This window comes from Ranitomeya variabilis, chromosome 6 (genome assembly GCF_051348905.1).
Source record: "Ranitomeya variabilis isolate aRanVar5 chromosome 6, aRanVar5.hap1, whole genome shotgun sequence".
Taxonomy (NCBI): domain Eukaryota; kingdom Metazoa; phylum Chordata; class Amphibia; order Anura; family Dendrobatidae; genus Ranitomeya; species Ranitomeya variabilis.
This window is the reverse complement of record NC_135237.1, coordinates 74,115,933-74,129,562: the sequence shown is the minus strand read 5'-3', so window position 1 is coordinate 74,129,562 and position 13,630 is coordinate 74,115,933. Positions and strand designations below refer to the sequence as shown.

The 13,630-nt window shown below is 44.1% G+C and overlaps 1 protein-coding gene across 4 annotated transcripts in view; it reads left to right on the top strand.

The window, feature by feature from the left end:
* The window catches only part of NUB1 (negative regulator of ubiquitin like proteins 1), a 99,435-nt gene that overhangs the window by 66,687 nt on the left and 19,118 nt on the right, over positions 1 to 13,630 (top strand). For all 4 annotated transcript variants that reach the window (XM_077268654.1, XM_077268658.1, XM_077268656.1 and 1 more), the window contains exon 13: positions 12,720 to 12,809. In XM_077268654.1, coding sequence (XP_077124769.1) covers positions 12,720 to 12,809 — 90 coding nt within the window. The remainder of the gene's footprint in view (positions 1 to 12,719; positions 12,810 to 13,630) is intronic.

The window sequence follows — 13,630 nt, the reverse complement described above, 5'->3', positions numbered from 1 at the left end:
AAAACATTAAGCTTAAGATTAATAGGGGTGCCCAAACTTTTTCATATAACTGTGTATGTATGTATGTATATATATATATATATATATATATATATATATATATATATATATATTTAAAAAACAAAAATTAAAATTATATAAACTTTCCCTTGGGAACTTGAACCTGCGATTACTTGATTGGCTTTACTATACACTGCAGCACTTCAGTATTGCAGTATATAGTGAAATGAACAATGGCTCGGCTTCATAGGTGTATAACTATGGCAGCAAGGTGGGTCTTCAGATGGCCACTGGCTGCTTTGGCCGCCTGTCAGCACCGTGCAATTGACAGGAGCACTTACATAGTTAAATGGCAGTGGGCTCATCTCCTGAGCCCGCTCCATATACTGATGGCACAGTATTTTAAGGGAAATTAAATTTGCAAATGCTGAGCTATTTCTAGGATAAACTGTAGTATATGTGACCTGTACTTAATAAAAGTTTGATGCCATAGACCAGTGTTCCCCAACTCCGGTCCTGAAGAGCCACCAACAGGTCATGTTTTCAGGATTTCCTTAAGGTACCTTCACACTAAGCGACGCTGCAGCGATATCGACAACGATGCCGATCGCTGCAGCGTCGCTGTTTGGTCGCTGGAGAGCTGTCACACAGACCGCTCTCCAGCGACCAACGATGCCGAAGTCCCCGGGTAACCAGGGTAAACATCGGGTTACTAAGCGCAGGGCCGCGCTTAGTAACCCGATGTTTACCCTGGTTACCAGTGTTAAATGTAAAAAAACAAACACTACATACTTACATTCGCGTCCCCCGGCGTCCGCTTCCCTGCACTGTGTAAGCGCCGGCAGTAGCACGGCACAGCTTTGACGTCACCGCTGTGCTTTGCTTTCCGGCCGGCACTGACACAGTCAGTGCAGGAAGCTCTGAGCAGCAGCGCGGACGCCGGGGGACGTGACAGACATCAGAGGGTGAGCATGTACTGTTTTTTTTTTTACTTTTACAATGGTAACCAGGGTAAATATCGGGTTACTAAGTGCGGCCCTGCGCTTAGTAACCCGATATTTACCCTGGTTACCATTGTAAAACATCGCTGGCATCGTTCCTTTTGCTGTCAAACACGACGATACACGGCGATCTGACGACCAAATAAAGTTCTGAACTTTCAGCAACGGCCAGCGATATCACAGCAGGATCCTGATCGCTGCTGCGTGTCAAACACAACGATATCGCTATCCAGGACGCTGCAACGTCACGGATCGCTAGCGATATCGCTGCAAAGTCGTTTAGTGTGAAGGTACCTTTAGTATTGCCCAGGTGATGGAATTATTGCCTGTGCAGGTGATGCAATTATCACCTGTGCGATACTAAGGAAATCCTGAAAACATGACCTGTTGGTGGCTCTTGGGGAACACTGCCCTAGACTGATGGTTTACAGATAAAAGGATGGGTTTAGTGGGATGCTATAGGAGATTCCGCCACAGGGGTAGTGTTTATTATTCATGTTATTTAAGCCTTTGCTGTAAAATCGCTATTTCCAAGAAACACTGACCAACTGTGTATAATACAGAATATACACTGATTGTGAGAACTAAAGAGAGCAAAGTACATTGTGGAGCCTGTGTAGTGCAGGCCAGTAGCCTCTGAGCCCCGGTGCACAATCTGTACGCAGCCCTCTGCTGGGATGGGACAGGGCAGTGTCGGGGCGTTCTCCTCCCCTCAGACCCCATCGGGCCGTACGTTCCCTTCTCCAGAGCTGTACATAGGATTTATAGCATTATGCACTTGCTGAATAGATGACATTAAATGACAATCTGACCTTCTTCTGAGATCTGATGCAGAGGAGCACACGCATTTATTCCCAAGGCCTCAGAATACAGCTCTCCTTTCTTCTATGGGGTGATATCATTCAGAATGGTGATCTGCTTCCCGCCTGGGTTGTATTTATTGATCGTGTACAGACAAGCCTCCATCTGCTTTTAATGTGACACATTATTGTAAGGGCCGCCATGTCTTATAAGTCAACCACAGAGATTTGCTTATTTTTATTTTTACGGTACTGTGGAGAATTACAGTGTTGTCAGCAGGGCCGGATGAATGAATAAATTAAAGATTTTGAAACCTCTGAAGTTTTAACGGAGATGCTGTAAATTAATATAAATGCCTTTTTTTCCCGCTTATCAGACTCTCCTCGCCTGTGCCTCGCTCACTCTCAAACTTACTAGCAATGTTTGTCTTGAGAGATAAAGTGTTGAGAAGAATTATATTAGCTTCACTGATCAGTTAAGTTACAGTTTCTGCCCAATAAAGTCTTCATAAAGGAGTGCGGTGGATCCCGGGCACTGCCGCTGACAAAGGTTAATCCAGGTGGTAAGTATGAAAAACCTCCAAATTATTGCAACGCGTTCCGGAGTAGAACCCCCTCCTTCCTCAGGTACGGGATCCATCGCACTCCTTGGTATGTCCTCTACAGCGGCCGTAGCAGCAGCTACAGTTCAATTATACATCATTCTTCACATAGTAGTGCCACGCGCCTGTTCAGGTGAGCGACCAACCCTCCAACTCACCCACAGTGTTACACAGGGAGATGGGAAGACGGGAGCAGCTGGGGAGGTAGAGGAGCTTAGTCACACAGACCAGGCCCTTACTAGTAAGTGTTTCATCTCATCCCATGTACTCCATGCTGCTGATTTTGAGGGTGAGCTACAGAGGGCGAGGGGAGAATGAGCTCCTATTTTCTGTGTAATGTGTATGTATGCTGAGGTCGGAATATTGCCATTAGCCATAGGGTAAAATATAGAAATGAAGGATACAGTTAAGACTGGGTTTATGTGTTTGCTGTTAGTGTGTTGTTTCCATCGGACATTTCCTGGAGGAACTGTTCCTATTGTTTGCAGTGGGATCTTTCCCACCTGTCTGGCCCATCAGTTGTTGTACTGGACCGGCAGAAGTGCTGGTCTAGATGCCAGATCGCAGCCTTTCATGTATCCTTGTGATCCGGGCCGGTGTCTGGGAGTTATGGATCGTTAACACGTCAGTTTTTCACGTATCAGTGCTATCCGTGGTTTTCACTCATACCTGTGATAGTCGATGGAATTGTTCACATCTCTGATTTTTTGCCAACTGAGCAATTCATGCAGAATCGCTGCATGCAAACTCAGGAATGAAAGTCTATGGGTCCGTGAAAAAATCAGACAGCGCTTGGATGCCATGCGCTTTTTCACAAACTAGTATATTGGAGAAGGAGCAGAAACTTTGTATTTTTTTTCCTAAGATAAAAACTGATGAAGCGCTGATCAAAAACACTGATCAAATTCGGATTTATTTTCTCATGTGGGGAAAATCACAGGTGTGTGTATGAGCCATTAATAGAGTAAAAAAACTGAATTTTTCCAACAGTTGTGACTCGGCTTAGTTACTTCAAGCTGAAATTAGCCAGCTTGATTACATATGTGGATTCCCTAGCAACCAGGCAACCCCCACATGTACTTATGCTGGCTAACAGATGTAAATCATTCAGCTGCGGCAAGAAAAACTAAATCTCCGAGCACTAAAAAATACTCGGAGGACCCCGAGCGTGCTCGAGAAATCTTGAGTAATGAGTATAATTGCTCATCACTAGTTATTTCTCATCTACCTAAAACAGAGCTGCTGTCTCAGGTGGACAACCCTTTTTTAGAATCTGATACAGCTAATGGAGAAGATCCTGGCTCCCATGTTTCTCTTTGCTACCTGTTTGCCTTTACCTGTTTTGCTCGGTGTAATGTAAACTACTGTATCTGTGAATGGCTTTATATACTGATAAGCAAACTGATTGGGATCTTCTCACTTGTAAGAAAAAAAAAAACTCCTCCAGTTCAATGGTATCATGTCAGAAGAGCTTATTATTATTATTATTATGCTTTGCTTATATAGCGCCATTATATTTTGCAGAACTTTACATATTTCATCATTGCTGTCCCCATTGGGGCTCACAATCTAGAATCCCTATCACTATGTCTTTGGAGTGCGGGAGGAAACTGGAGAACCAGGGGGAAACCCACATAAACACGGGGAGAACATACAAACTGTCCTTGCTGGGATATGACCCAGGACCCCAGCTCTGCAAGGCTGCAGTGCTAACCACTGAGCCACCGAGCTCGTCTGACATGCTCTTTACTGCGTTTCCTGCCAAAGTGCCCTTGAGCCATGATGAGCATTCATATTGCAATGTGTCTTGTACATAATGAATACGTGATGCACCTAATTAGTAGGTCTTTTTAAAGTGAAAATAATAAATCCTGTTGTCAGTACCCACTATAGGTATAAACTTCCATTTAACCCCTTCCCGACCTTTGACGCAGCGTATGCGTCATGGTCGGATAGCATCCCTGCAGGCCGGGTGAAAGGGTTAACTCCAATTTCACCCGACATGCAGGGACAGGGGGAGTGGTACTACAGCCCAGGGGGGGTGGCTTCGCCCCTCCGTGGCTACTATCGCTCTGATTGGCTGTTGAAAGTGAAACAGCCAATCAGAGCAATCTGTAATATTTCACCTATGAAAATTGGTGAAATATTACAATCCAGCCATGGCCGATGCTGCAATAGCATCGGCCATGGCTGGAGACCCCAATCTGGCCCCCCCACCGACTGATAGCGGCGATCTGCAGCCGCCGTCAGTGTTCCGTACCCCTCCGTCCTGTCCTAAGCGCCTTCCTCTCCCCTTCGCTCCTCCCCTCTGCCGCCGGCAGATTCGTTCCCTGTACATTTTGATCGCTGTGATAGGTTCTATCACAGCGATCAAAATAAAAAAAAATAGTAAATAACCCCCCCCCCCCTTTATCACCCCCATAGGTAGGGACAATAATAAAATACAGAAAATATATTTATTTTTGTTTTTCCATTAGGGGTAGGGTTAGGGGTAGGGTTAGGGTTGCACTTAGGGTTAGGGTTTCACTTAGGGTTAGGGTTTCACTTAGGGTTAGGGTTGCACTTAGGGATAGGGTTGCACTAAGGGTTGCACTTAGGGATAGGGTTGCACTTAGGGTTGCACTTAGGGATAGGGTTGCACTTAGGGATAGGGTTGCACTTAGGGCTAGGGTTGCACTTAGGGTTGCACTTAGGGCTAGGGTTGCACTTAGGGTTAGGGTTTCACTTAGGGTTAGGGTTGTACTTAGGGCTAGGGTTGCACTTAGGGCTAGGGTTGCACTTAGGGCTAGGGTTAGGGTTAGAATTAGGGTTGCAATTAGGGTTAGGGTTACAATTAGGGTTAGAATTAGGGCTATGGTTGGAATTAGGGTTAGAATTAGGCTATGTGCACACGGTGCGGATTTGGCTGCGGATCCGCAGCGGATTGGTCGCTGCGGATTCGTAGCAGTTTTCCATCACGTTTACAGTACCACGTAAACCTATGGAAAACCAAATCCGCTGTGCCCATGGTGCGGAAAATACAGCGCGGAAACGCTGCGTTGTATTTCCGCAGCATGTCAATTCTTTGTGCGGATTCCGCAGCGTTTTACACCTGCTCCATAATAGGAATCCGCAGGTGAAATCCACACAAAAAACACTGGAAATCCGCGGTAAATCCGCAGGTAAAGCGCAGTGCGTTTTACCTGCAGATTTTTAAAAAACGGTGCTGAAAAATCCGCACACAAATCCACAACGTGGGCACATAGCCTTAGGGTTGGAATTAGGGTTAAGACTAGGGTTAGGGGTGTGTTGGGGTTAGGGTTGTGGTTAGGGTTGGGATTAGGGTTAGGGGCGTGTTGGGGTTAGTGTTGGAGTTAGAATTGAGGGGTTTCCACTGTTTAGGCACATCAGGGGGTCTCCAAACGCGACATGGCGCCACGATTGATTCCAGCCAATCTTGCGTTGAAAAAGTCAAATGGTGCTCTCTCCCTTCCGAGCCCCGACGTGTGCCCAAACAGTGGTTTACCCCCCACATATGGGGTATCAGCGTACTCTTGAGAAACTGGACAACAACTCTTGGGGTCAAATTTCTCCTGTTACCCTTGGGAAAATAAAAAATTCTGGGCTAAAAAATTATTTTGGAGGAAAGAAAACGTATTTATTATTTTCACGGCTCTGCGTTATAAACTTCTGTGAAGCACTTGGGGGTTCAAAGTGCTCACCACACATCTAGATAAGTTCCTTTGAGGGTCTAGTTTCCAAAATGGGGTCACTTGTGGGGGGTTTCTACTGTTTAGGCACATCAGGGGCTCTGCAAACGCAATGTGACGCCCGCAGAGCATTCCATCAAAGTCTGCATTTCAAAACGTCACTACTTCACTTCCGAGCCCCGGCATGTGCCCAAACAGTGGTTTACCCCCACATATGGGGTATCAGCGTACTCAGGAGAAACTGGACAACAACTTTTGGGGTCAAATTTCTCCTGTTACCCTTGGGAAAATAAAAAATTGCGGGCTAAAAAATCATTTTTGAGAAAAGAAAAATTATTTTTTATTTTCATGGCTCTCCGTTATAAACTTCTGTGAAGCACCTGAGGGTTTAAAGTGCTCACTATGCTTCTAGATAAGTTCCTTGGGGGGTCTAGTTTCCAAAATGGGGTCACTTGTGAGGGAGCTCCAATGTTTAGGCACACAGGGGCTCTCCAAACGCGACATGGTGTCAGCTAATGATTGGAGCTAATTTTCCATTCAAAAAGCCAAATGGCGTGCCTTCCCTTCCGAGCCCTGCCGTGCGCCCAAACAGTGGTTTACCCCCACATATGAGGTATCAGCGTACTCGGGACAAATTGGACAACAACTTTCGTGGTCCAGTTTCTCCTTTTACCCTTGGGAAAATAAAAAAATTGTTGCTAAAAGATCATTTTTGTGACTAAAAAGTTAAATGTTCATTTTTTCCTTCCATGTTGCTTCTGCTGCTGTGAAACACCTGAAGGGTTAATAAACTTCTTGAATGTGGTATTGAGCACCTTGAGGGGTGCAGTTTTTAGAATGGTGTCACTTTGGGGGTATTTAGAACCCTCAAACTGACTTCAAATGTGAGGTGCTCCCTAAAAAAAATGGTTTTGTAAATTTTGTTGTAAAAATGAGAAATCACTGGTCAAATTTTAACCCTTATAACTTCCTAGCAAAAAAAAAAATTTGTTTCCAAAATTGTGCTGATGTAAAGTAGACATGTGGGAAATGTTATTTATTAACTATTTTGTGTCACATAACTCTCTGGTTTAACAGAATAAAAATTCAAAATGTGAACATTGCGAAATTTTCCAAATTTTCACCAAATTTCCGTTTTTTTTTTTCACAAATAAACGCAGAAATTATCTACCTAAATTTACCACTAACATGAAGCCCAATATGTAACGAAAAAACAATCTCAGAATCGCTAGGATCCGTTGAAGCGTTCCGGAGTTATTACCTCATAAAGGGACACTGGTCAGAATTGCAAAAAACGGCAAGGTCATTAAGGCCAAAATAGGCTGGGTCATGAAGGGGTTAATATATCTGCAGCTGCATTTTCACAGTATATGCCGCCATAGAGATGACCTTCGTGTAACCACCTTGTGGGTGTAAATATGAAGTACTTGGGTTACTGAATGCATCCGTATTATGAGTATCAAGTGATTAGAAAAACTATAGATAAAATCTTAAGTACTTTGCCTCTGCTCCCCATCACTTTACTTTCAGGATAATATCTTGTGAAAACATAAATTATTCAATGGAAAAGTCAGAAGATGGCGATGCCTGCAAGTGCTGGACTGACCTGTAACCTTCTACCATCATTGCATTTCAGTCTGGAATAGAAATCATGGTACTTGATATCTGTCAATTCCAACTGGAATATGTGCGCTATAGATTTTCATAGCGATCCAGGCCTGCATATGATGTAATGATAAAAAAAAATACAAGAGTTTGCTTTTAGTCATGATATCGGAATGCTGATGGAGCAGAAACATCCCTTAAGTGGAGCTGTCGTACCAAATTAAGAAACGCCGCACTTTAAGTTACCTAGAACACGGTCACCACTATTCCACTATGAAATCACATGAACAGAGGTGTAAAGGATAAACAGTTATAGAGCTCATATCTATACCTGCAGCCCTTTCTAAAGCAAGATCCGGGGTTCTGCTTCCAGCAATACTTGCACCTACCTCAATTGGATGGGGGAAGTCGCAGCCAGCCAGGCAGAGAAAGAGTCTTATTACCTGGCAGTCATTCTGATGAATGGGCACCCATGTAATACTAGGATGGATCTGGTGTGCCAAACTGGCTGCCACTCGTACAAAACCTCCATCAGTTCTTGCCTACTAAAGAGAGGGATTTCCACTTGCTGTTATGTCAGGGAGACCAAATAGAGCTGATGGAAAGGCTTGTCTTCATGACACAAGGCAAGTGGGGTAATAGGGTTGGAATTGATGTCACCTTTGTATTGACAGGTGACATCTAGCCCAGGGGTTAGTTAATGGAAAGGCGTCTAGAAGACGCCCCCAGTATTAACTTCATAGTAAGCTTGTAAATAAACACACAGCAAGAATAAAATCCTTTATATAAAATAATACAAAACACCCTGTTTTACAATTTTATTTTATTTTTTTAATTTCAAAATGAAGCCCTTGTCACCTGTAAAAAAAAATAAAAATAATAATAATCAAAAGTAATAACCAAATCCCTCACCTGCCCCCAACGTGGCTATAATCCTCCGATGCCCATATCCCCTGTTCATTTTTTTTTTCTGGGGTCCCCCGTAAGTTCACCGGGAAAGGCTAAGAAAACAGCTGTGAGCTCTTAATAGCCTGGGATCCTTATGAGGTTTAACATCACCCCTCAGCTGTGGGCTTTCCCTCTGCTGGTTATGAAAATTGTTTGGGAGCCCATTCCACTTTTTTTAATTCTTTATTTTACACAGTAGTTACATAGCTGCTGCTGAGTACAACTCCCATCATTGTCTATGGTCGCTGTGATCTCAGCACGACAAGGAGACAATGATGAGAGCTGCCTTCATCAGCTGATGCCTGAGATCAGCACAAACTGTGCTGCTTTTCCCAGGCGCCAGTACATATGAATACGGACGGCACACGGATGTGAAACACAGACTCACGGACACACAGATATCACCTGCGTACATATGGAGGGCACACAGATGGATCTCACCACTACTGTTTTTTCCTGTACAGGAATCACTAAGACCTGTGAAGGAGGCCTAAACATTGGCAGAACATTGAGGTTGTAGGACACTGTTTACTTTCACACCTTGATCAGCCCTTGAGTTGGTCAGATATTGTTCAATTTCACATCTTGGTCAGCCAATGTTTATTTTACGCACATCACTAATTTAACTAAACTGTACTAATCCTAGCTTCCATGCTAATGTGAGGAGACTAAGACATTTTGGTTTAAACTTTGGAAAATCACAAAAATAAATGTGTTTCACATACTGCTGTACCTGCTTTTTTTAACTAAAAATGCAGCAAAATCTGGTACATGTTTTTGCTGCATTTTTGCACTTACTCATTGCTTTCTGTGGGTGAAAAACACTGCAAAAATGCTGAAAGAAGTGACATGCTGCAGTTTTCCATTTCACTTGGGCAAAAATAACTGTGTGCATGAGATTTCTGAAATCTCATAGCTTTTGCTGGTACTGTAATACGCAGCTTAAAATTTGCATCAGAAACGCAGCAAAAAAAAAGACGTGTGAACACAGCCTTACAATGTTTTTTTTTTTTATGTGTGACATTCATCTTGTAACATAAAATAATGATATCCTTTATAATCTCAGTTGTTACCAGCGAGGCAATAATAAATATGTGCCTTTTGTAGCGGGGGTTTTTTCTGAACTAAAGCACTTTTTTAATGAGAAAACTGAGATTTTGGTGCTTTTTAATGGTTGGATTTTATTTAAACACGTCAAACCATTTTTCTTTTTTCTTAACATTTTTTTGTCTCCTGAGTGCACTTGAGCGTGCAATCCTTTGATTGCATAAGTAATATGTCTTACATTATCATGCAAGTGTTTAGACCCGGTTTCCAATCTCATAGGCTATATTACATGATAAATATGGAGGCCATTGTTAGGTCATGGCAATCCATCAGCACCCCACAATCGCCTTGTGGGGATACCCATGGGCTGACAGAGGGAGCTCCCTCCCTCTGTCATACTCCTCACATGCTGCTGTCACTATTGAAGGCAGCATGTGAGTGTTTAAGTGCTGGGATCGGAGCCAGCTGCAGTCCCAGCACATGCAGCATAGGTATACATTACAGATGGCGTGGGCACAGCGCCTGCCACTATGTCATCACTGATGCGCTATCGCCTCATCAGTATGTATGCTTACATCCAAAGTGGGATGGGTTTCCGAAAAGAGTCCAGCACAAAGGGCATAAAAAGAACCCTTCTAATACTTTTAGTAGGTTTTCACCATCACCATCCCCTTAGTAGCGACCGTAAAAAGTAGCAACAAATAAAAAGGTTCATATCCCTGGAATCAATTTTATGGTGGATTTAAAAAAAACAAACAGAATACTCGTGAGCAGCAGGAATAAAATAAATGCAAAAACTGACCACTTGTGACTTTGCGACAGACCCTATATAAATCGCAGATAACCTAAGAGTCTTCTATCTATTCGCTACTCTCCCACATACTTGTGCTATACATCACATATACCCTAGTGATACCAATGGTATATGTGTAATCCAAAAATACACGGCATATCTGGAGTTAAAAAATTACAAATACTTTAAATAATCTATATAAAAACACACTGAAAAATTACTTGGCAGACTGACGCATTTCTGGCCTTTAGTCTTAGTCTTGGGATATACATCAGGAAAAAATTCCAGACCAAATACCAAATATACACTCCAAACACTGTGTAAATTTGGTGTTTGGGAGCTAGGATACTGAAGAGAAACTCCTGCCCTCCCTGCCCTTCTGAAAGTTACTTTTTATTCTGACATACATACCCCAGTTTTTGCTTTCTAGTAAAACCTACCGTATATACTCGAGTATAAGCCGGGCACCTACTTTTGCCACGGAAAACCGAGTAAGCTTATTGACTCGAGTATAAGCCGGGTATGCGTTGTCCCCTCATTCCTGTCCTGCTATGCACGGCTCCCCCTTCCCTGTCCTGGTATGAAATCCTCCCTGCCCCTGTCTGCATGCCTTCCCTGTCCCTGCCCTGGTATGAATGCCTCCCCCATTCCGTCCCTTTATGCATGTCTCCCCTTTCCCTGTCCTGGTATGAATGCCTCCCCCGTTCCGTCCCGTCCCTGTATGCATGCCTCCCCCGTTCAGTCCCTGTATGCATGCCTCCCCCATTCCGTCCCTTTATGCATGTCTCCCCCTTCCCTGTCCTGGTATGAATGCCTCCCCCGTTCAGTCCCTGTATGCATGCCTCCCCCATTCACTCCCTGTATGCATGCCTCCCCCATTCCGTCCCCCATTCACTCCCTGTATGCATGCCTCCCCCATTCCGTCCCTTTATGCATGCCTCCCCTTCCCTGTCCTGGTATGCATGCCTCCCCTGTTCCGTCCCTGTATGCATGCCTTTCCCGTTCCGTCCCTGTGTATGCCTCCCCCTTTCAGTCCCTGTATGCATGCCTCCCCTGTTCCGTCCCTTTATGCATGCCTCCCCCTTCCCTGTCCTGGTATGAATGCCTCCCCATCCCTGTCTACATGCCTCCCCTGTCATTGTATGCATGCTTCCCCTTCCCTGTCTTGGTATGAATGCCTCCTCCATTCCGTCCCTGTATGCATGCCTCCCCCTTTCCTGTCCTGGTATGAATACCTCCCCATCCCTGTCTGCATGCCTCCCCTGTCCCTGTCATTGTATGCATGCTTCCCCTTCCCTATCCTGGTATGAATGCCTCCCCCGTTCTGTCCCTGTATGCATGCCTCCCCCTTCCCTGTCCTGGTATGCATTCCTCCCCCGTTCCGTCCATGTGCATGCCTCCCCCGTTCCGTCCATGTGCATGCCTCCTTATTCCCTATCCCTGTGTGCATGTTTCCTATTGAAAAAAAAAACACATCATACAGTGCCAGCACCCAGGTAGGGGAGTATCTCGTTCCTGCCGCCGGCGCCTGCCTGCAGCTCTTCCTGTGCTCAGCGGTCAGGTGGTACCACTCATTAAGGTGATGAATATGTGCTCCACCCCTGTGGGAGTGGAGACGCGTCCATGTTCATCACCTTAATGAGCGGTATCACGTGACCGCTGAGCACAGGAAGAGCTGCAGGCAGGCGTCGGTGGCAGGAACAAGATACAGTGCCAGCACCCAGGGTGCACAGGTAGGGGAGTATGATGTGTGCGCCGGCTCCTGGCACCCGCTGCCCTGCTGCACCCCCCAAACCCCCCCGCTGGCTTTCTGTACAGTGACTCGTGTATAAGATGAGGGGGTTGTTTCCTGCACACAAAAAAATGTGCTGAAAAACTCTGCTTTTACTCGAGTATATACGGTATTTGGCCTGAGCTCCATGTCTTCTTCTTCACTTCATTTCCGGGCATTCGTGCCTGCAGTGGCTTGTTCTCTGAATAATGGAGGCCGTTGTGTGACTTCCCATACAGTGCGGCAAGTGGTCGTTTTTCCTGTCATCTATTCTGTTCTGTTCCAAAGTCTCCAACAATTGTAAGTGCAAGTGTAATAAACTAATAAAATGGAAAGAAGTGAAATGAGAGCATTTCTCTAAGTTCTGATTAGAGGAAGTTGTGAAGGTTTTTTTTCATAAACTTTTTTTTATATAAAATAAACATTTCTTGGAAATTAAAAGTTTTTCTTGTTACCATGATAGATTCTCCTTGATAACCCGGAGCTGCTGATCCCCTGTGATAATCCAGCTGACGTTAGCTCATACAATGTGTCCCAAGAGAGTATTGATCAGGTGAGAATGTAATTTTTATTTATTTGCTTCTATCAAATTCCATATTCTTGCTAAATAACTAGAAGACACTATGGATGGCGTCCACACGGGTCAGATATACATTGGAATTATAACACCAGCATTTTACAAAATCTCATCATCACCTTGAAGCGTAAACCTATTGTAGAAATTGACTGGTTGTACAGATTTGTCAATTTATGCTGCGTTTTTATTTATTTTTTGCTGTGGAGTTAAAAAGAATCTGCCAGTAGGATTAACGCTTCTAAGCCATCTATATGGGCACGCAGGTCATAGGAAGCTGAATAAAATGATACCGATATCTGTGATCCAATGTTTTATTCCAGAAAAATCAGTGTTTTTCTTAATATGTAAATGAGCTGTTAAGATCTATGGGCCAGTCATAGATCTCCCTGAGAATCTACCTTGAGGGCATATTTTATATGAAAGGTGGCATTACCAGTTTGAGACCTGTAGATCACGAGAGCAGACCGTCAGTCATTACATGTCACAATGGTATCGACATCTTTCATTTTACAATAAGCTCTGGAGGCAGATTCTCGGGGAGATCTATGTCCGGCTCATAGATCTTAACACCTCACTTACATATTAAGAAAAATGTGGATTTCTCTGAAATAAAACATTGGATCACACACATCAAGGTGTCCTTGTATTCAGCTTCCTATGACCTGCAGGCCCATATAGACATCTCTAGAGGGATGATCCTACTGACAGATTACGTTTACAGCTTTATAAAGGTGAAATATAGTGTAAGTTTGTAGCATAAAATCATCTTTGATCTGGAATTGCCAGAAAATCCGCCG